Genomic DNA, 22,751 nt, shown 5'->3' with positions numbered 1-22,751 from the left:
CGCTCATTAAGAGTTAATGAAAAGATTAGTACAAGTGAGGAGCAGGTGATTGTGCACCCAGCTTAGATCATCATAAAACAAATGAATTGGGTTGAAAGCTTGGTTTTGTGGCTGCATGACAATGCCTTTGCTGGGCAGAATCCAGCTCATCAGCATCCCTTTAGCTTTGAAGAGCTCTTTGTTCTGTGCCAGAGGTGACATTCCCAACTGTGGGTACAGCAGCTCTGTGGTGAGAGGACTGTCACCTGCTGTGTCACACCTGGTTATTCCTCTGAAGGAAGACTGGGCTCACTGTACAGTCTTTTAATAAGAGGAACAGGCAGAAACTGGCCCTGGAAGCATCAGCCAGCCAAGGCACTAAACACACTTTACAACCTGGAGGCAGATGCTGTAGAGCTGGTACTACCCAGAGTGGGGAGTTACAAATGCCAGTGGGGTTTCAGGTGCACTCCAGGCAGCTGGAACACCTAGTACACAGGGACATGTATTTTGAACTGTCCTGGTTTGCAGTAACCAGGAAAGTGCCACAAATAACAACCTTTAACAGCAACAGGTGCTGTTAAAATACATTATGCATCTCCTAACTGAAGAACCCTGGTAATTTATCCATGGTACAATTGGCTCAGCAGGAAAGAACAAGACCAGGGAGCAAAGGAATAGGAATCTTGTCAGAACTGAACAAGAGCCACCTCCTAACATAACCACCAGCTTCTCCTGAGGTTTAGGATTACCTCCATGGGATTTCATTGTGTGGGGAGGAGATCTCCAGCTCCTTTCCTCTTTTTAGCACCTTACCATAGGTCTGCGTCTCCCCAAGGATCTGGGTACTGCAGCTTTGTGTCAGAACCCAGGGAAGCAAGAAAATTCAACCTCCACTGCTACTCCAAGGCCACAGTGAAGGGCTCCTGCTGCCAGTTCCCACCTTTGGTTTGATCCCAGAAAGCAAACAGTAATTGAAATACCTATTGGCAGTAAGCTAAATGAGAACAGGTGTCAACAAGTTTTAAAGAAGAGGCTTAATAATAGATATCTGAGGAAAACTAATCTCAGAATCCCTTAGGATCTGAGAAGCTGTTATCTGCAAGGCAGCCAGACCAGAAGGACTGTAGAAAGCAGCAGTGTGTGTGGGGGGGGGGGGGTAATGGCATTAAAAAAAAAAAAAATCAGTGGAAAATCTGTAGTCATGAAACTTGTTAGTTTGTGAAACAGTCTCCCCAGGGAAGCACCAGGGCCTCAGTGAGGTAACAGAACCAGACTACACATGAACAAGCCTCTCTGGCAGGAGAGTTGGATGAATCAATAGTGTTCTTCCCTCCATGTTTCATCTCTACCCCTTCCCAAAGGGAGCTGAAATGGAAAGGAATTTTATGCCAAAGTTCTGGTTCCCATCCCCGTTTCATCAGAAGCTTGGAGCTGCCAGCTTTTGGTGAGCAGCGCAGGAGAGACAGATCCCAAACATGGGATAGCCCATGGGGGGAAGTGGTGAAACAGCTAAGACTGTCTTTCCCAACAGTCCCAGAAGCGTTCTTTTAAAGAGAGCCAGTTAACAGCACATCATAAACCCTGCAACTGCAAAACCAGCACTGCATGCTTAGCTGGTCAGCCTAACACTGACAAGTTGTAGTTCTTAAGGAGATAACAATAACACTTCTTTTTTTCAAGCTGAACATTTCCTAAGGCATCATATGTTTCTTAAAGATTTTTTTTCTGAAGGATGTGTGCTGCTCCGTAACCCATGTAGGCAGCAGAGGACAGACAGCAGGAAAGGGAAAATGCTGCTTGACAGTGTTTCGGCTCCGCTGAAGCTGTGAACCCTCCCCACAGGCAGCACTCCAGGGCCTTCACATTCCACCCAAGAGGAGGTTATTCAGCTATAAAGCCTCACCCAGGTGTCCTGGCTTAACCAAAAGCCCTGACTTACTGCAGGAGGATTTCCTCCTCAGGCATCACCAACATCTGTTCAAACCAGAATTTGCAAACTACTTGTAAGAGCCTTGACAGGGGCCAGGAGCTCAGACCTGCTTGGGAGGGACTGTCCCTCAGCAAGGCTTCCGAGGAGCTGCAAGACAAGGCAGAGGATCAGTGACTAAGCAAAGATCAGCAAGTCACAGGCATGGTCCACTTGCCTTGAATACACAAAGTGAGGTGGAACTCCTACAAAGTCAATAAGGTGCTGGAGGATCCTCCAGCAAAAGGCAGCAGCAGCAGAGACTCTCACAGTACAAAATGGCTGCACTGTTGAGATTCATGCCTGCAAATTCAAAGCTATCTGCCCTCAGGTTGCTCATTCCAAGGCTGATGGAGGACGCTGCCCATTCACACACAGCCGTATCAGAGCAGAGGGAGATGGCTGGATGCTCAGATCCCCAAATGTATTTTATATTGATTCAACTCTTGAGCCCACCTAGTCCCTGTTAAAATACAGTCTACAAGCTCACATTTCCCAAACACACAAGTTCTAACAGTTTTGTAACTTGCTCAGCCACCACAGTGCTCTGAAGGAGCCATCATTCCATTCATATCTTTTATGCAACGGATTGATCGGCAAATAGAGCCGAGACACAGAATGGAGGCTTGTACTCACACAACCAGTGCTTGTCACGGTGCTTCTGAGAAGGGAGAAGAATTAAAAGCTGCATGAACTGCCTTGGCAATTCCCAATTTGAAATCCTTCAAACACCAACAAGTGCATGGCCTTAATTGACTCTAACACTTTAGAAGAGCTGGAGGTGAATCCCTTTGGTCTTGATACAGCCAGTGCTTCAGGCCCCAGTTTGCAAGCACCAACCCAGTTTTTACCTCAAATGATGCAACTGTTGTCTCACGAAGGGAACTACTCCTCCAATACCAGTTTGAAGATGCACTATTCCAGTAGACAGATGGACCATACTGACTCATCTAACTTGAACCTGTAACTAATTTAACAAGCAGCTTTTTAATGCTAGCTGAAAGAATTCAGCCTTGATGTGTGTAAAATTGGTAGCTGCCCTCTGTATTAATTTAGCACATGACTATTTTATTAAGTAATTAATCAGTACTCTGCTGAAGGTTAACTTGCATAAAACAAGTAGAGATTTTTAGAACAGTATTTTGTCTTAAACTGGTCTCAGTGTCACTCTCAAATAATTCAGTATATAATGAGGTTTTATAACAAGATAAAGAATTAAATACTGATTAGATCACTGCTGTTGCTCAATTGCCAGTAGCAGTGCACAGTGCAGTTCATAAAGCACATTTCTACAAGCATTGACCATAATATATACTGAGAACAAGGTGAGTTTTAGCAAACTTTTTCTTTACTAAAGTCTCTTGTTATAAATTACACAAATAACTTTATAAACAAATCCCCCCCACTTGCATTTTGTTTAAAGTAATAACTTTATATCATACAAATAAAGAAATTTCAAGTATGAAAAGTGCATTATTGCAATAATACCTCTTTGCAAGTCCAAAAATCTTGGTTTAGAATAAAACTGTAAAGTGTAAAAAAGGAGTAAAACAATCAGTGCCATCTATTCATTCAAGAAGTCCAACATCTTAAAAATGATGCTTAGTGTGTTGCAGAGGCAGATTTACATCTGAAAGCAACATGTAATTGAAAAGAAGCTATGTGTGTGTTCATCACTTTGCATTATTGATTCTTTTTCCCTAGTTTTCTTCACCTTTCTTGGCAGGGATTCACAATACAAACAGTGCTTGTCCTCAGATATCATCCATTCTGTGCTGCTGCCACTTGCATGGTTCCGAGTTCTTCGTCCTCTTCATGCATTCGCTTTAAACTTCCTGAAAAAGGCAAGAGGAATGAGGATACAGTGGGAAAAACTAGCTCTAACAATACACAGCTGTGATAGGACTACAGGGCAGTTGTCTCCTGCAAGGACTCTACCCTTTGGAGACACTCAGCCAGTCACTAACAGCCCTCTTCTTCCCTCACACTTCTCCACACAAAAGAGAAATTTCCTAAAATCCACTAGTTCTTACACTCCCTATACATCTCCCCCCAAACTCCATTTCCACTGACCTTTAGCAGGGGTTGCTAAACCTCTATATGATCAAGGTAAGATTTTTTAGATGCCTTAATCACCTATTATCTGTTTAAAGGCACAGCAAAACTTCTTTTTCATAGACTCATAGAATGGTTTGGGTGGGAAGGGACCTCAAAGCCCATCCAGTCCCAACCCCCTGCCATGGGCAGGGACACCCTCCACTAGCCCAGGTTGCCCAAAGCCCCATCCAACCTGGCCTTGAACACTGCCAGGGAGCCAGGGGCAGCCACAGCTTCTCTGGGCACCCTGTGCCAGGGCCTCAGCACCCTCACAGGGAAGGATTTCTGCCTCACATCCCATCTCCATCTCCCCTCCTGCAGCTTCAGGCCATTCCCCTTGGCCTGTCACTCCCTGCCCTTGTCACCAGTCCCTCTCCAGCTTTCCTGGAGCCCCTGCAGGGACTGGAAGGGGCTCTAAGGTCTCCCCGCAGCCTTCTCTTCTCCAGGCTGAACAACCCCAACTCTCTCAGCCTGTCCTCATAGGAGAGGTGCTCCAGCCCTCTGAGCATCTTCATAGCCCTGCCATGAGCAACTGCCTTAATTTTAAGGACAGCAATTATGTCATGAACATTGGCTGCTTTCAACCTGTCAGTCTTGATTCCTCTAAGGAACTCGGGGGATTTTCGAGGACAGGGAGAGGCAGGGCCCTTCTCCAGTATGTCATGGAAGTGCAGGCAATACAGGAAAGTTCAGCCATAGGAGAACAGAATATTTAGGTGCTGCATGCTGAAGTTTGAACATAGATTGCACACCAACCGCAGCCATCCCCTTCCCAAAATTTTGGGATTCACTGCTGCTGGTGGTTTACTCTAGGAGTGCAAAAGTCACCTTGCAACAGCGGGTAAGACAGGCAGCATCACACACAACAGGAGAGGCTTCTGACCTGTAGTACCAGGTGGAACCGCAAGGGATCTCTCCAACTGCAGTGGTGACATCATCTGGATGGTTAATTTTGCTAGATAGATGGCTTCATATTCCTGAAAAAGTTTAATAATACATATTGCTATTAATTTGGCATAATACTTTGTAAGGATGAGAAGGACTGATTCAGAGTTCACTAGGAGGGACTAAAGAGTATCTTATCATTAGGCAGAGATTTTAGAGGAGGACAGTTCTTTGTTGCTTTGACATGAACAACAAAATTGTCAGGAAGACAGAGCAAAAGAAAACTTGAAGGATGACAAGAAATGGCTTGAAGAGAGTAAACTTTCATTAAAAAAAGCTCTGTGAGAATGTTCAGAGAACTCATTGTTGCTCCCCAGAAGGCAATTCAGACAGAAACAAACCAAACTTAGAATACAGTAGCTTCAGAGCTTTGTTGCAAGGATAAACTATACATGGCCTTGAAGTTGCCTGTCATGCTTTCAGTGCTACACAACAACTCCTTACAGGAGTTCCTTAAAAAAACCCCAAACCAAACAAAAAAAACCCAAAAACCCAACAACAAACTCAGGGGATATTCAGTTATCTTGCTGCCAGCCACCTAAGTAACAGCAGAGACATTGCAAATCTGTTTCATCATGTTGTCCTGATGTTTGCCCACCATTCACCCAATAGACTCCTGGAATATGATAAAGCAACTTCACAATACTGCTGTTTCAGAGCCTCTTAGTCACTGCACAAAACATTAATTTTATTTCTCCTCCATTCCTGGATTTGCTTTATCTAAAGCTTAAGTCAAGTAACTAGGGTACCCACCCATTTTCCTCCCAAGCTCTACTATGGCTTCTGACATTTATTTGAAGCATACTTCTACAGTAGATGTTAAGCCTAAGTAGAAATGGCTGTTTTCCTGGAAAGTGATTCATCAAATGGCTTTTGAGTTATGATCAGAAAAAAAAAAAGAAAAAGTCACCTGAAGTTGATGGACAAATCCAGCATTAGGATTAATACAGAATCTTCTTTCTTGAACATAAGTAAATGCATCCCTTAACAAGAGGGGAGAGAAAATATTTCAGTGGAAAACAGCCTGTGACAAAAGTCTCTGTGGTTTCAGGAGCCTTTCTTCCTATTATCCGTTCTTTGGATGCATACAACCTCTAAATGCTCCTCAGAACTGGAGTGTATAACTGAAATCGTTTGGGTACAACAGGAAGCAGTAGTTTTAACATACAATTCGCCCACCACCACCTCCAGTCTTGAGCTTGCTGGCCTGTTCTCACCACACTGCTTCAGAAGAGCTGGTACCCTGTTCCCATGAGCTCCCCTCTTAAAGGATGTAAACAAAGCTGCAGTGAAGGGAAATGGAATAATCTGCCCCATGTAAAGTCTTCACTCAGTTGCAGTAGGTAACAACTGGCTTACTTGTCTATACACGGCTGTTTACGTTCCCCTCCAAAATTATGATTCCCTTCATAGAGTCCCAGACTGGTTTGGGTGGGAAGGGACCTCACAGCCCATCCAGTCCCAACCCCCTGCCATGGGCAGGGACACCCTCCACTAGCCCAGGTTGCCCAAAGCCCCATCCAACCTGGCCTTGAACACTGCCAGGGAGCCAGGGGCAGCCACAGCTTCTCTGGGCAACCTGTGCCAGGGCCTCAGCACCCTCACAGGGAAGGATTTCTGCCTCCCATCCCATCTCCATCTCCCCTCCTGCAGCTTCAGGCCATTCCCCTTGGCCTGTCACTCCCTGCCCTTGTCACCAGCCCCTCTCCAGCTTTCCTGGAGCCCCTTCAGGGACTGGAAGGGGCTCTAAGGTCTCCCCGGAGCCTTCTCTTCTCATGACCACGCTCTATTCTTACCTGTACTTCACTCCAAATGTTTCCATTATGTATGCAATAACTAAGGCAGCACTGTAAAGAAAAAAAAAAGTAAAATATATTTCCATTGTTTAAAAATAATTAATAAGCAGGATGGATAGTTTCCTACCTTCTAGAAATCCCTGCATTTCCATGGACAAGAACTTTTCCTGAAAAGGAAAAAACAAACAACCGTACTTGTATAGACTGAAGAAAATTCTTTGAAGTGTAGTTTTCCCTTATTATGGAAAACTACACAGTAGCAAGGTACATCCTAAAAATAATAGGTGTGTCTGTCTTCACTCTAGATTAGTAATTACACTGTTTATTACTGCCCTGGGATACAGAAGCATGGATTCCTGCTCCTCTGAGGATTTTGAGTGACAGACTGCATTCCAGGACCACAATGCAGATTTAAGGGCCTTCATTAGAGAGGGGACCAAAAAAACCAAAAACCACCCAACCCAAAATCTCAACTCATGCGCAGAACACAGATGTGTTTAAAGTGGAAAACCCCTCAGATATACAAAGAAGTTTGTTTTCCACTCGGAGGCAAAAGAAATAAACACTTTGCTCTGAACTTGTATAATATAGTTCAAGTCAAGCACAATAAAATCCCAAATTTAAGAAAACCCTCATACTTAAGAGCCTCTAATACTTACCGCTAACTTAGTTTTAAAGCTTTAACAACAATGTATTAGTAAACGGAGAAAGTTAATATGATTTTACCTCCACTTTGTAAACTTCCATCAATAAATTCTTTAGTCTAAAAAGAAAAAAATGATAAGACTCAAGATTTCAGATTAATTTAGATGTTGCTGCTACTTGCATTTAAATGTGGCAGAATTTTTGTATCACTCTCTATATACAGTGACAGTAATGTACTCTGTTTATACAGACTTAGACACCACTTCAACTGGACCTTTTGTATTTCTTTTGTACTTTTAATCATCCATAAAATTGTCAATGAAAAACAAAATGCATAAAAATCTAGTATACATGCCTGCCTTTTACAATCATTACATCGCATGTTATGCCACATCAACAACAATATGGCCTGGATCTCTCTGCTGACACTTGTGTCTTCCTAGAAATGCTCCAGCGATATTTTCGGTTATAAAAGTATGTCCAATCAACCTATAAGGCGAGATGTGATGTAGTCAAGTCTGTAGAATACTGCCAGGTTGAAACAGCCGATTAGATGAAAAGCAAAATAATTTATTGTGGGGAAAACTCAGACTGGGCTCTTAAAAATATACCAACACAGAGGTACTAAGATGTCAGTAACTGAGATTTGCAAAGCATGTTGTTTGATCAAACAGCATTATAGTTTAGAAAAGCAGCAAGCCATCAACTGATTTGCTGTCTTGTTCTGCAAAACCACGACCACCTCTGCCATACAGAGGGAAGCCACAAGAGCTTTTTGATGGTTTGGCATTTTTTGGGGGGGCAGGGGAGCAAGCAAGGAACAAAATGCTTTTGCTCTGTTGCAAACTAACCTAAATAAAGAAACAAAACCATAGCTGGAAACTAAGAGTTTATTCTATTTGCAAGTGTCAGTATGTAATGGGTACTGTTTCACTTAAAGTTACTTTTTAAGTTTTACAGTGTCTTGAACCATGTTTACTGTAGGGGAATTAGTTAGACCAGCTAGTTACTATTTTCTGTTGAATTTGTTTTAGTATTTGATACAAGCGATGTAAATAGTCTTGGGCTCAAAAAGTAAGTTTCCTACAGGCCAAGTTCTCCAGAATTCTCCCAAACACTAGCATTCTGCCATTACTTGATTTCTTAGTTTTGAGACCAGCCTTTTTTTTTTTTTTTGAGACCATAATAAGATACAGCTCTTACAACTCTGCCTCAGTTCTTATACTTGTAAAAAGGAGTTAATTACACTTACTGAAGTGGCAATAAAAAAGTCACTTAAGAGTTCGCAGCCCTTCCAGGTGCCTCAGGCTGGATATCTCAAATTTGAAACTGGTATCTGTTAGCTCAGAAAACTCTACTGGGCAACTCCATTCCCAATCCATTCACATTAATGCACAAATACTTACCATAGGGAAAAATCGTATTATATTCTCAACTGGATTATCTGCAATATCCAAGACTAAATACCTACAATGAAAACAGTTGCTATGAGTACACAACACCACCAAGTCGCTGCCACCTGTACATGCACAGCTGATTCAACCCCGCTACAATACTCAAACCTGCCGAAGGAAGCCAGCACCACCCTCCTGGCTTTACTTTCTGGTCTGAGATCCAGAACTTCTACAAACAAGTGATCTCTGGAGCTGTCCTTGTGAGGAAGCCAGCAAGGAACCTTCTCCAGCATCCCACGACAAAATCACCTCTCAGAGTGAAGAGATTCACAAGTGTGATGCTGCAAGTGACTCAAGTGTGCCTGAAAGCAGCATACTACACACTCACACACTCCCCATCAGTTTGTAAATACAGGCCAGTGTTCATTCCTGGGGCTCTACACAACTTTTTTCCAGAGACACACACATTCTGATCAAATTACCTCAAATATTTTATTAGCAGGACAAACTGCACTCAGAACTAACAACAATAAAACTGAAAACAGTTACTGCGAACTAACAGATACTTCTCATTTACGGACTTGTCTATGGCTACAGTTTAGCAGGATGAATGAGCTTTATGGTTTGGATTTAAGAGTCTTCCTACACCTTAGCACATTTTTTCAAATAGTCTTTACAATGTGAAAATATTTGGAAACAACACTAACAAAAAAAAATTTCATTAATATAGAATAAGGTGTTTAAAAGCGAGATCTTTCATTGTTTGCAGTTCTGCATATTATGATAATTTCTTACCTAAATAACTGTTGGAAGTTTGGTTTAATAAAATTTGCTTCAATGTTTTGCCGTATGCATATTACATGGGTTATGCCATGTTTCTGAAGTATAGGTAGCTGTGGAAAAAGAAAAAACACACGGATTTTTTTTTTTAAATTACTGAATTGATCTATTGCAGAGCAATAAAAAGAAAAGCTATACTTAAATACACAATAGGGCTATAACATGTCCTCAAGGAAAATCAGAGCTAGTTTTCTAATATTCAAAGCATAGTGTGAAGAATCTTGTCTTTCAAAAAGATAAAACGCAACCATTAGGAGCTAAAAGAAAAAGCATTCCTGACAATGATAAACAGAATAGGCAATAAAGAAAGCATTCAGTGAACTTGTTTCTCTCTGCCCACCTTTCACTTCACCTGAAAGGCAAGTCCCTACATGACGTAGTAATTTACAGCTAGCATTGGATTCTTGCTGGAATCAGACCATTGAAAGATCATTTAAACTACAAGGTAAACTTGCAGATACTAGCTTTTCCTTAGCAGTACTCTACCGTAGATGCAGTTTACCTTATTTTATTGCATATGTACGAGTTCACAGTTCTGACCTGTACTGCAACACTTTAAAAAAAGGAAATAGATTGCCCGATTGGCAATGTGCAAATCTCAAATGTTTTACCTTTTTCTAAGAAAAAAAATATATTCAAGATTAATACATTATACAAGACTCAACTTTAATACAAAAAGCTCACATATGAATGCTCACTGCAATTAGTGTGCAAATCACTTCAGACTTGTGTTTTTCTCTGGTTTCTAAGGAGCAGGTAAAGCTGAGCAACTGGATTGAGAGAGCACACACGTACGTGTGCGTATAAACGCATGCAGAACTTCAAGCCGCGTGAAAATCAGTCAGGGGTCTCTTACATTTTTTTCTCCTGAAGCAACCCTTTAGCTCAGAGAATCCTGCAGGCTAAAAGGACCAGCCCATAAATGAACCATGAACTTATACTCTGGCATCTTTCACGTTCCAGTTCAGGATTGCAACCAAATTCACACCTATATAGATAACACTTGAACATATCGCCACAGTAACAGATCACCACAGCAAAGTTTCCTTATGAGACACCGTTCTGAAAATCATACCTTGCTTTTCATAGCTGAAGAATACGGGCCTAAAAATAACCCAGGTAAAATTTCCTAGGGGGGCAGAAAAACAGACATTTAATACCAACTCAAAATTATTTGAAATAATACATTGCACTCAACTCAAACTATGGCCACAGAAGCAAGTCACTTAGATATTAGTGAGAGACGTGCTATCAAGTGTCATTTATAATAGGACAAGGGGGGAAAAAAATCGGTTTGGCAAAATAAAAGAAACATGATCTTGGTGCAGGAGATCTTGTTTTGGAACAGGAATCAAGTCCTTTATTTGGACTAAGTTCCACACATCTTACCCACCCCCAGATCAAATGAAAGGAGCTCTAACTTTGTATACAACCGTGTCTTGTAATTAATTCCAAATCGCTTTGGGGGGGGGGGAAGATACATGCATGGTAAATCTTCTAGCTTTGTCCCAGTAGTAGGAAAATATCAATTTTTAACCATTTATCTCCCCACCAATAAAGACATGTAGGTCTGTAGATCTTGTGCAAAGATTTGGCAGACGTCATGGTAGGAAAATTTTAATTGTTCAGAGCTCCTACTTGCAACTATCTCCTAAAAGCATTCATGAAAACAAAAATAGAATATTTTGGGGATTCTGAAGAAAAAAATAAAATTGCCTTTTTTATTTTATATGTGTATAACTGAGACCCAAGCACACCAGCACTCTAAGCTGGCAATCCTTGCACACCTCTCCCATGGTGCTGCCTGACACTTCACCCCAAAGACTGATTTTGATACCAGCTCTTTTGTAGGGCACTTCTTACTGAACGTACCATGAGTTTAGACTCAAATGGTAAATGAAAACATGTCATACCTGCATCTCTCTCCTCATGGGATAGGTCCAATCCTTAAAATAAATAAATAAAAAATAATTATATAGGCACATAAAGGGAAAAACAAATTCAGAGATCTTATGTAAAAGAATCAAAATCTGTTTTCTGCAGATTGTACAAGCTAGCTGCCACACAACAGGCACACTGCTTACGCTTACTGTTAACCCTCCACATGGATACCAGTAACACTCAAGTGCAAGGAACACTATTTTGAAAGCTAATATGAAGAAACATCAAGTATTCTGCATAATCAGTGATGAAGCCTGCACAGAACAGCCAGTGTGTTGTATATCCACACCTCAACTTTCTGCTTAGAAGCTTCACTCTAGAGTGGGGAGGGGGGGAAAAAAAAAAAAAGAAAAGGAAAAAAGTTTTATAATATTCTGTACTAGCCATAGAAGCAAAAAACCTTCCCTTGTCTGGTACATTCCTACACCCATTGAAAAAACAGAAGATAACAAGTATAGCAGGTAACTCCCTTAAAGTCTACACTGCCTCACCTGATACATTCACACTAACTTTATTTTGAATAGTCAGGATTTAGCTTTAACAATTCTAGAAAATCATGTTCTTTGTGAACACAGCAAGCCATCTAAGTGAACTTCCACTTTTCTCCATCCTCAACAGTTACACTAGGAAGGACCCTTGCACAGTAAACGCATAGGCTTGTGTTCAGCCACAAAGACACGATACTCCTTGTTGGTAAATTTACAGCTAGCACATCACACCATTCCACAGAATCTCAGACCCTCAAGTCTGTGAGGAAACCACTTGGGAACCACTCGGGATCCACCCCTTCCCAGCTGGCTATTTACTATCATCCAACTCAATCTATCAGAACTGTCCAGAGCAAATGCCAGCATCAAAATTTTCATCCTTTGCTCCATTTTACAGAACTGCCAAAGCTGAACAGAAAAATGCTCAGACTCTATTCCTGTCTTTCCTTCTTTACAACTCCCACTGTCCTCTATTAACAGGCTCTTACTCATTCTCTGACCCTCACACACGAAGGAGTTGTATCTGAGATGACAGTTACCAACTGGAGGAAAAAAGGGAAATAGTCAAGCATATCAAATCGACTGCATACATTTATTTACATATCTTTCTTTGCTCCACACACACCGGCAGCTAAGAAAAAAAAAAAACCTTTGCCATATGTTATGCTCCAATCTCCTCAAAACCATGAGAAAGTTAAACTCTAAATATTCCACCTCTGAAGTGAGGTCAGGATTACATCAAAAAAGATCCAGGCCCTTAAATGGCAGCAATGCCCACCTTAGCACCTGCAGTTGTACCGATAATACCAGTTTCACATTAATCCTCTTTTTACTAAGAGACACAAGAAAAATCCAGTGCTTCCCCCGGACACACACACAGTTACACAGTGAGGTTTTGCTAGCTCTTGATTCTGGAAGCCACTTGAATCTGGGACAGCATTTCTGAGAAAGCAAACAAACATTAAGCCACTCAAAACAATTCTTTGAATACTACCTAAAACAGTTGCACAAAAAGGGAAATAAAATGCACCAAAATTATCTTTGCTAAAGACACAGAGAGGTAGCTAAGTTATTTCTGCATGTTCAAGCTGTAGGAGTAAAAGCTCCTGGTAGTAGAAAGTAGAAATCCTGTGACAAAAGGATGATATTTACAGAACTGTATCCTTTGAAGGTTGACCTAAGGGTGTTTTAGCATGACCCTGTTTTCTCATTGCATATACAAAAGCATAATTCACTCAAAAAGCAAGAAAACCCCAGTTTTGTCCAAGTATAAAAACAACAGTAAGTGTAATCAACTCTGTAATAAAGCTTAAGCTATACTCCAGGAGTATACAATCACTTAAGTGTGTTTATTACTCTATTTGTAGAGTTTAAAAGTCTTAATCTGGAGCATAATGAAAACACAAATTCATCACTACTTTGATCAAAGGGACTTAACAAATGACAAATATTCCTTTCAAATGCATTAGAAGCAGAAAAATGTGTTAGTCCCAACAGCTGTAAGCTGTGCAAAATAAGTAGGCAAGAATTTAGCGATACACAGTCCAAAGGAAACCAAAACCCAAAAGACAACAGAGGTTCTGAACAAGAAAAAAAGGCCAGTATTGCCTCCAGATATTAGTCTTCAATGCTCTTCAAGAAGCCAAAAAGGTACAGTTTCCAACGGAATTTAGTCTGCAAAACACGTATCTGAAAGATGATGTCTCAGATTAAATGTTTTCTTTCTACAAGTATACAGAAAGAGCGATTCTGGTGATTTCCTGAAAGCCCTGCAAGACTTTTAAAACTAACAATGCAAGATCATTCAAACATTATGCAAAATTATGTTAAAAAAATCTATTAACGTAGACTGAACCCAAGCAGAGGTCTCATTTTAAGGAATTAATTCATCAACCACGTTTTCCATATTGTCTGAAGCACCCAGCAGACAGATAACAACTGAAAGTTTTTCTTTTTATCAGGCCAAATACAAGAACTTTGCTAATAAAACAACTGATGATGCCTGAGCTGGATAGAATAACAGCATTCCTTACTGCTAAGTATTTGGTAGGTTCTAGAGAATAAGTGACAACTCACTGGAAGACATGATCTACAATACTCTCAAGACACAAAACTAAAGAGAAGAAATGCAAAAAATAACTCCCACAACTCCAAAGTTTTAAAGAGAGACTCACCTCTAACAGATCTTCCCAAACTATACTGTGATTCACTGGCAGACAAGTTTAAGATACCTCAGCTGTTTGGCTGAGGGTGTTCACAGCACGTACCTGCTGTATTTTGTATTTGCACAAATGAAATGCCAGGGACTATCTAAAGCACTTCCACTACTGTCCCAGAACAGAGCAACTAGCAAGAGAAAAGGGAGGAAAGCATGTCTCAAAGCCCTCCCTTCCCCATCTACAGCCAATCTCTAGCTGAAATAAACTGAAGATATGAATGAATAGGGGAGACTTGTCTACACTACAGAGAGATTCTTGGTAACCAATATCCAAACTACATCAAGAGTTACTCTGCCAACACTTATGGTTATTTTTGTCAATATTTTGCCATAGCTACACCCGTTCTTTCAAAGAAGAGTTTAATGGCAAATGACGCTTTACATTGACATGTGTAAATGCACATTACATGTGGACTTTTTCCTGAGTCACCTTGGCTAGGACTTCATATAAAGAAATTATAATATGAATTTTAATTACTTTAACAGCCCTGACATTGAGACTTGTGTGTGCTCAAGATCTGAACAAAAGTAAAGACTGTGGTTTTTAAACACAGCACAACATACTTTATGCAATCTACATATGCCTCACCAGAAGGAATGCAGTGAAATGGATATACGTGACATCGCTTAACTGGTCCCTAACCGACAGTTTAAGTCTGAAGACCCATCTAATTTTCACATACAGAAGGTATATCCTAGCTGGTCTCTGCCAAGGCTCAGCTTTCGTTGAAAAGTAATCTGCAGTACTGCACTTTCATTACTATGGTTAAACTCCTGCTGCCTTCTAATTAATAGAGCCTGCAAACCACAGACTATCCTAGATGAAGGAAGAAGCTCTCAAAGGTGCTGAAGAAGAAAACCACTAGCAAAATAAAATCAGTAGTTTAAAGAAGGAGAATCCAACACCAAGAAGTATCTTTTCAGGATTTTTAGCTGCTGCCCCTTATCTCCTCAGCATCACTGGGCATCAGCCACCAGCTGGAACGACTCCCCGTTTTCAAGACCATTACTCAAGTCCTTTTGAAAAGCTGCATGCAACTCCCAGTAAAACTTTCCTTACCACTCCAGGTTTCTGACCCTTTTCCAGCACGCAGACAGCTCTTTTTGTTGTTGATTAATAGCATCACTTACCTCTGTACAGATTTCTCTTCCCATCACAATTCCTCACAACAAGATTTCAGCATGATTGATCGTTCCTCATGTACCTCAAAAATCTAGGGCTGTCAGAATCCTCTTGCCTAAATTTGTTTCCCTGTCTAGTGAAATATTCATAGAAGCTATAACACTCAAAAGTCTCTCCTCCAAACCTGGTACAACATTCTTCCACTTCTTTCAAGTTGTGAAATCAAAGCTGAAGACAACTGTTACGGCAATGACAGCCACGCATTCTGCTGACCTGCTTCAATTCCTTCATCTGCTCTGGTCAGCTGATCTCTTGGCTATAACTCTGTACCGCTCTGTATAGGAAATTAAAATTACAGCTAAACAGTGTTATATCAGAACAGTCAGAGGGCACGATTACATTAACTGCTGACACTACTGTCACTCCCCTTACCAGGCTACAGCTTGGATTGCGGATGGGTCTTGATCCCTTAATGATTACCTTGACACAAAAACTTTATGCTTAATTCCAAGGCAGTTTTAAGTCTAATTTACACAATGAAATCACATCTTGGTTTTGAAAGTATTTTAGATAATATTTTGAAAAATAATAATAATGCATACTCATTTGCCATCTTTTAATAAGAGACAAATTAAATCAAATACTGAAAATAAATTCAAGAAAAATATTTGCTGAAACCTGTCACGTCTATCACTGTGAAGCATGCTACTTTAAGGGCCTCAAAATTAGCTACAAACAAGACTGAAATGAAAGGCTGTATCTTTGGTTCTAGTCATGCTTCATGTTCTTGGACCCAGTTATTCTGTTAAGAAGCTTGCTTGCCTTTTTTTTCTTTTTGAGTGTGTGTATGTCTATATACAGGTAGAAGTTCTAGTGCAAGTATATAAAATACAAAAAATTCAACCCACTCTTTTTGCTGACTCGAGATGTGGGCAGGGCACTAAAATAAGACCAGAGCTATACTAATGAAGTTAAGGAAGGCTTTGACAGAACTGCTAACCCAAAGCAGCAGCTGGTTAAAGGGTGAGATTACATTCCCAATGCACGGTTGTCTAATCCTATGGATACCAAGCTCGGGAAACTATAATGGCCCAAAACTAACAGCTTTTTTAGCAAAGCTGGTTGTCTACCAAGTAAGCTCCCTGCTGCAGGTCACCACAGGTCAGCTAAGCATTGGGACAAAACCAGTGACAACACTGGACGGTTGGCAGGACGGGTAAAGGCACTTTTTAGCAAAGCCAGCTATTAGATGGGCTTTGCTGTAACAGTAAGTCCCCCCTCGGTCACAGATCCCACTTCAGTCAGTCTCGACAATGATAAACACGGGTTGGGAAGCAGCGTTTAACATTGTTTTCTGTATGTTTGCAAAGAAGAGATGGACACTGGGAGGTCCTCATCATACAGACATTTTTTGCTTTTGAAAATACAAAGAAATACAAAACCAGGAAGGTGGAGAGGAAAAACAATAGCAGGTGGGAATGACAGAGCACACGGAGGAAGGAAGAAGTGCACAACAGGAAAATAAAGGTTATTTTGGCCAAGAGGAACACAAGCCACAGGAAAAGGATAAAAGGTAGACTAAGGTAACTAAATGGAAAGTAGAAACATAGATAAGAAACAAATGTTTCTTATTTGTCCCATTCTGTAACACTGGTCCAAAACATACCTCTACTAGCTTGTTAAATACCAATTAGCACACAGGATCATCAGCACTGGCTTTTATTAAAGCATGATAAAGCAGTGAAGGCAGAATTCTTCAGCTTATTTGAAGCACATAGCCGAGTGGCAGGACCGCCACACTTTTCATATTATTTTCTTTTTAAACAGACTTGCACAGAAGCTGAGACTCATCTGATCTTTTTCTAGTAGTATTGCTCCTGCATTCACCCCACGGCAATTCTACCCGTGACAGTAATAGGTCTTGATGATTCACTTTTTACGAAGAATCTGTAGAATGTGCACTAATGAACAAGTTTTACCGGTAATGGAAAAATTGTATTGAGATTGCTATTGCAATCACGACTGATGAGACTGCTCAGCTTCAGCTGCCACAGTGCACTTCTTTTGATATATGCAAAGTAGTCTGAGAGTACCCCACAGAGTTAGGATCAAAATCTGTCACCTGATTTACATTTCCCAGCATGACACAGTGCAAAAGAAATTTAAAACAAATGCTATTATGTGAGCAGGTAAAATAAATATTATAATACTTCCTACTTATTTTAAAGTCTGCACAGGAAGGGAATCACTTTATGTTTAAGGGGGTTATTTGTGTTTCCTATCAAAAGTAAGAGTAAAAAAAGCTTAAGAAATTTGTTCCACCTTTAGATAGATTGCACTACTGCATAGTTTAAAAAGCAGTTAAAAACATATTAGCATTTCAGACTAAATACACCTGTCAAGAAATGTACATTTCTTCAAAAATCATGTGCCAAAGAGAACTCAGTTTTTACACACGTAATAAAAAGGCAAATATGACTGCTTAGTCAATAAGCTGATAATTTCATTACAAAAACCATGGAGAGTCCTAAAAAAATCTAAATACATCATGAATACTAGTTTACTCAGCCTGCTTGCAAGCAAATATGCTAATGTTTTAATAAAGAAATGATCTGGTAATTATTGCTGTGTTCCCATTACATACATCCTAATGCTATTTTTTGTTGTTGTTTAAAATTTAATGGGAAAATAATTTCCATTAAATTCCTTGAATGATTCCAGTCCTTCTTTACTATCTTTCCAAAAGCGCTAAGATGTCTCAGTACTAGCACACCAGCATGCACTGCTATTAACTCAACCCTCTTTTAGCCATGCATGTTAATACTGGAGAAAAAAACCAACCAACCAAACTTCTCAAATTTAAGAAAGTTTGAGATCTCATCTTGGAAAGCGTGTCAATTTTAGAAAAAGACATTTACATCTAGGCTTAGAAGTTATTTCCATGCCACGTACGATCACTATTACTCATAAGACTTTGACATACTCACTATTGCCAATCTGTAAAAGAACACATACAGTTTACAGACGTTCATGACATATACCAGAAAAGCTTTGCAAGAATGACAAGTTACAGGTTGAATATCCAAAAATTAAAAGTAGAAAACACCCAGATGGTATAAGGCCCTGTAAAAAGGAGTTCAGCTTTTAACTGCCAGAGACTCACCACTGAAAGATGGAAGCTGGTTTATCCCAGACTTCATTAGCTCATCTTGCAGAACTGGACAATTCACCCGCACTGCAGCCAGCACATGAGAGCGGACTAGAGGAAGCACCACAAGCCAGCACTGACGCACATTTGTATCGAAGCGTGGCAGACGCTGGCAAATACCTGTCTGTGCTTGACCTGTAACAACCACGGTTTCACCACCTGTATGAACTTTAAGTACACACGAACTGCAGGGAAAGAGTGACGCACATCGCTAAGAGTACTCAGAACAACAAACTTCTGGCCTGTCAATTCCTGAGATGGTATCAGATCAGGAATGCAAAGAAGGCACAACTCTCTCTGGCAGGTAAACATTACCAGCATTTCTTAATGTGGCATTTCAGAAGCTCCAAAAAGTACCAATGGCCAAGTAGTTTAAAAAATCCAGCAATTCGTAATACTACGTATGGATTGGGGACATTGCAAACAATCTAGAGGCCAGAGAACTGACCTATTTATCTAGAGTACATTTCTGCAGCCTAAGTCAATCCAACCACAGGCTGCTGTCGCCCCCTCAACAGATAGCCTTGCCCGCTCTCCGAGTTTTCCTTGTGCCAGCACTAGGGAGTATGAAGTTGTGCAGTCAGCCAGATCAGCTCACTGATTTGGATGATTATTGTTATTTAAGCTGTCACATGGTTACTGGTGTCAGCCAGGAGCTAGGGGTGGCAGATTGCCTTAAAATGACCATAAAGTTGCACTTACTCCTGAGCAGCCTACTTCAGGAAGTAAACCAGGCATTCCAAGTTCGCTCTCCTCCGCTTCCCCCCCCCCAAGTATCTTGCAATCAAATCTACCAAGACAGCATTAAACCATATATAACCAACTTCCTGAAATAATATTAGAGACCACTCCTCATTAAAGAGCTTTTAACTGCCACAGTGGCCTCACTGTAATACACAAGAGATGATCTTCAGCTTTCCATGAATAACTACATTTTGTAGGCAGAATGACTTTGGTTGCCTTAGTTTGCTTTTCTAAAGCATCTTCTTAAGGACTGGGCTGAAGGCCCAAGGCAGAAGTCTCCTATGCTTTGCTTAACAAGTTAGCTCCACAAGAACTTTGACATTCTTACACTGGCTTTAACTTTTCTGTTTCCCACAAATATTCCAACTATAGTGTATTTAGATCAAGTCAGACACAAATGTAAGGTTTTGGAAAAAAAAAAATATGAACTTACAGTTCTTAAAAATAGTCCTTGAAATTCTTCACTATGGTCTTGCAGCATGTCAAGTTCTAACATTCTATACATTATACTATTGAGAGATAGAGCATGAAAAAAGCAAAAAATAAAATCCACTCTGAAGGACACTGTATTACAATTTCAGTTTTCATCAGCTAAGAGTTGTTAGACTAGCAGTGACCTCTGGTTTTAAAACTATTTTGACTGCACGCTCCTTTTTAGCCATTCTAGTTATAAACAGGTTCGAAAAGCCATCCAGGCTAATCTAGTTCACCATTTTTCAGAAGTAACTGTAGATAATATGATTGGTTTCTCCAGAAAGAAAAAAATATTTTAAATGAAACAAATTATAAGCCTTAAGATGGTATATAATTTGTGTTCAGATACAAACTGATTACAACTTTCTGAAAACAACCAAAATGACTTGTAAACACCTCCATAGCTCCGAAGATGGTGTGAAATCTTGACAACAAAACCAAAAAAGAAAAAAAACATAGTAACCTCCATATGTCAGGTAACTTACCACAATAACAGCATTCAACAATAACTCTGTTAAAATAGAAATAAATGCTGATGTTTATGAAAAATGCAATCTATAGACCTCTGAGGAGCTCAGATACTATCAACTTCCTGCATGAACACGGTGACATTTTGCATTAAACATCTGACGCTATCAAAGCGGGACGCTCAAGGCTGTTTGTGACACATGAAAACATACCACCAGTACCCAGGGTCAGAGAGGAGAAGCCAAGCCAAGTTCAGAAATCAGACACCACACTGACCCGACTCCTCTGACACCGCACACGGGTGCAGTTTAGCCTTAGCAGATATTGCCACCTGTCTCAGTTTGCAGAGAAGTCTTTGCTCTTAAACACCATAAAAATGCCTCCCCAATAGACTCACCAGAGTGCCAGATTGTTTCTCGAGTATCTAAGAGTTAGTAGACACCAACTGTTTGGAAGGGGACACGCAGGTACTCACTGCTAGCTGCTCCTGCGTGTACAAAAAGGGGCAAGCAGGCAAGCCAGCAGCAGATGGAGGACAGGAGTGGTGACCATACAAAGAGAGAGGGAACACGAAGTGGAAAGCAAAAGGGCGACTAACAGGAAGGCCACGACACGCTGAAGCACAGAAGAAGGGACACCCGTGACAGCAAGCTGAGTAGGGGCCACTATCAGAGGGCAAAAGCCAAGGGAGCGGCGGTCAGGTGAGATGAACCGGGGGGCTTCCGTGCCAGCAGGCACCCTCTCTTCAGCGGGCAGGGCTCGCTAACAGCCCCGAGAGCAGGCAGGCGGGGAAAGGCCGGAGGCACCCGAGAAGGGGAGATGCAGGACGGAAGGGGGTCTGTGAGGGCAATGGAGACGGCAGAGGACAACAGGCAGGACCGCAGGATGTTGGTCGGTGCTCCCAGGGGATGGCACAGCGTCCGGCAGCGGGGCCTGCGGACGGGGGTGTCACCAGTACAAGGGGGAGGAGGCGGACCTGGCGGGGACCCGCGGGGGCGGCCAGCGAGGCCTGCGCTGGGACCTCCACGGTCAGGGCGAGGCGGGGGGAGACGGGACGGGAGACCCCTCAGGGCGGGGAAGGCTGGCAGCGGGGACCCGCCGTGTGCGAGGGGGTGGACGGACAGGGCCCCACAGCCCGGGCCGAGGGCGGGGAAGGGGGGGGGGGGGGGGGGGGGGGGGAGGCCGGGACCATCCGCGCCACGCGGGGCCGGGCGCGCACGAGGCCGGGGCGGCAGCTGTCCCCGCGGCGGGCAGCTCTCCTCAGGCGGGGCCGGAGCGGCGGAGCCGAGCGGCGGCCCCTCGCAGCTCCCCTCACGCCGCTCACCTCAGAGTCCTCTTTGGCCTGCGGCAGCGCGGGGAAGGCCGGCTTGGCGAGCTCCATGGCCGGGCGCTCTCCGGGCGGGGCAGGACCGGACAGGGCGGCTATTTGGGCAGCGGGCCCGCGGGCTCCGGCTCGGGAGCGGCAGCGGCGGCAGAAGGAGGCGGAGGAGGCGGCGGCGCGCTCAGCCGCTCGCGCCCAGCCGCCATGCTGCTGCTGCTGCTTCTGCTGCCTCCTCTTTCCTCCTCCTCCTCCTCCTCCCGCCGCTGCCGCCACCGCCGCCGCCGCTCCCCCTCCCTTCCGCCCGCCCCCGGGCTCCGCTCCAGCGGCGGCACCACCTCCGCCCCCGCCCCCCAACGGCCGCGGCGCGCGGGGGGCGGTGCCGCCAAAGGCCCGAGGGGCGGGGCCCGGCGCGCGGCAGAGGTGGCGAAGCGCCGCTTGGCACCTCCCGGCGGCGGGAAGGCGGTGTCACCTCACGGGCCGTCCTCAGGCGGAGCCCGGGCAGCGCCGTTAGCGGCCCGAATTCGTTGATTAACTCCTCGCCACCCCAATTAGAACTTCTTCAGCAGGTTCTTTTCCCACCACAGGTTCACAGCGATCGAGGTCCAGCTTCGGCCGACGGTCAGGCCTGAAGTACTTCACGCCTCAGCCGCGCTCTGCACCATTAACGCTTCCAAAGACGACGTTCACCTGACCTTCCCCTCACCCTGCTATTGCTTATGGACTCTTTCTCCTCAGACGCAGATCAAACCACTTCCATTCTGGTGAGCAGGCGCTTGGTTTGTTCGCCATCAAAAAGACGCCTCAAACACAGTCATTTTCAAACAGGTCTTTTTTGTGCATGGGAGACACCCTCCGACACACCAGTCTTGGGACTTGAATCTATTTTTCCACTTTTGGGGTTCCTTGGTCCCATGCTCTACTGAACTCTTAAGATATCACCCCAAAGTATTTAAACATTTTGTTCATTTGCTCATTTCCCCCTTAAGAAACCTTCAACAATCACATTTCGGCAACCGTTCTTTCAACACTGCAATTTCCCTTCAGTGAAAGATGAAAAATGAAACGGCAAAGGAGAAAGCAACAGTAAAACTGCAGCTCCCA

General features: G+C 42.6%; 1 protein-coding gene across 4 annotated transcripts; it reads right to left on the bottom strand.

The window, feature by feature from the left end:
• Positions 1 to 3,278: 3,278 nt before the first annotated feature.
• Positions 3,279 to 21,940, bottom strand: STYX (serine/threonine/tyrosine interacting protein). Of its 4 annotated transcripts, none has more exons than XM_075753206.1 (11): positions 21,654 to 21,940; positions 11,579 to 11,611; positions 10,741 to 10,794; positions 9,621 to 9,718; positions 8,838 to 8,898; positions 7,513 to 7,549; positions 6,914 to 6,953; positions 6,787 to 6,837; positions 5,901 to 5,973; positions 4,929 to 5,022; positions 3,279 to 3,783 (listed from the first exon to the last, which is right to left on the bottom strand). In XM_075753206.1, exons 1-11 carry the CDS (start codon positions 21,708 to 21,710, stop codon positions 3,710 to 3,712), a joined length of 672 nt encoding a protein of 223 aa, XP_075609321.1. In that variant the 5' UTR covers positions 21,711 to 21,940; the 3' UTR covers positions 3,279 to 3,709. The 4 variants fall into 4 exon arrangements, with proteins under 4 accessions (XP_075609321.1, XP_075609324.1, XP_075609323.1 ...); XM_075753209.1 differs by lacking the exon at positions 21,654 to 21,940 and adding an exon at positions 20,347 to 21,477 and having other exon boundaries at positions 4,874 to 5,022; XM_075753208.1 differs by lacking the exon at positions 21,654 to 21,940 and adding an exon at positions 18,599 to 19,497 and having other exon boundaries at positions 4,874 to 5,022.
• Between the last annotated feature and the right edge of the window lie 811 nt (positions 21,941 to 22,751).

This window comes from Balearica regulorum, chromosome 5 (genome assembly GCF_011004875.1).
Source record: "Balearica regulorum gibbericeps isolate bBalReg1 chromosome 5, bBalReg1.pri, whole genome shotgun sequence".
In the NCBI taxonomy this organism is placed as follows: domain Eukaryota; kingdom Metazoa; phylum Chordata; class Aves; order Gruiformes; family Gruidae; genus Balearica; species Balearica regulorum.
This window is presented reverse-complemented; position numbering and strand designations above follow the sequence as displayed.

Excerpts from the sequence above, each read along its gene's own strand:
- STYX (XM_075753206.1), bottom strand. The coding sequence starts at position 21,710 with ATGGAGCTCGCCAAGCCGGCCTTCCCCGCGCTGCCGCAGGCCAAAGAG. Across the intron at positions 10,795-11,578 it reads CCATGAGGAGAGAGATGCAG|GAAATTTTACCTGGGTTATT; the intron begins GTATGACATGTT and ends CTGCCCCCCTAG. Across the intron at positions 5,974-6,786 it reads ACATTTGGAGTGAAGTACAG|GGATGCATTTACTTATGTTC; the intron begins GTAAGAATAGAG and ends CCTCTTGTTAAG.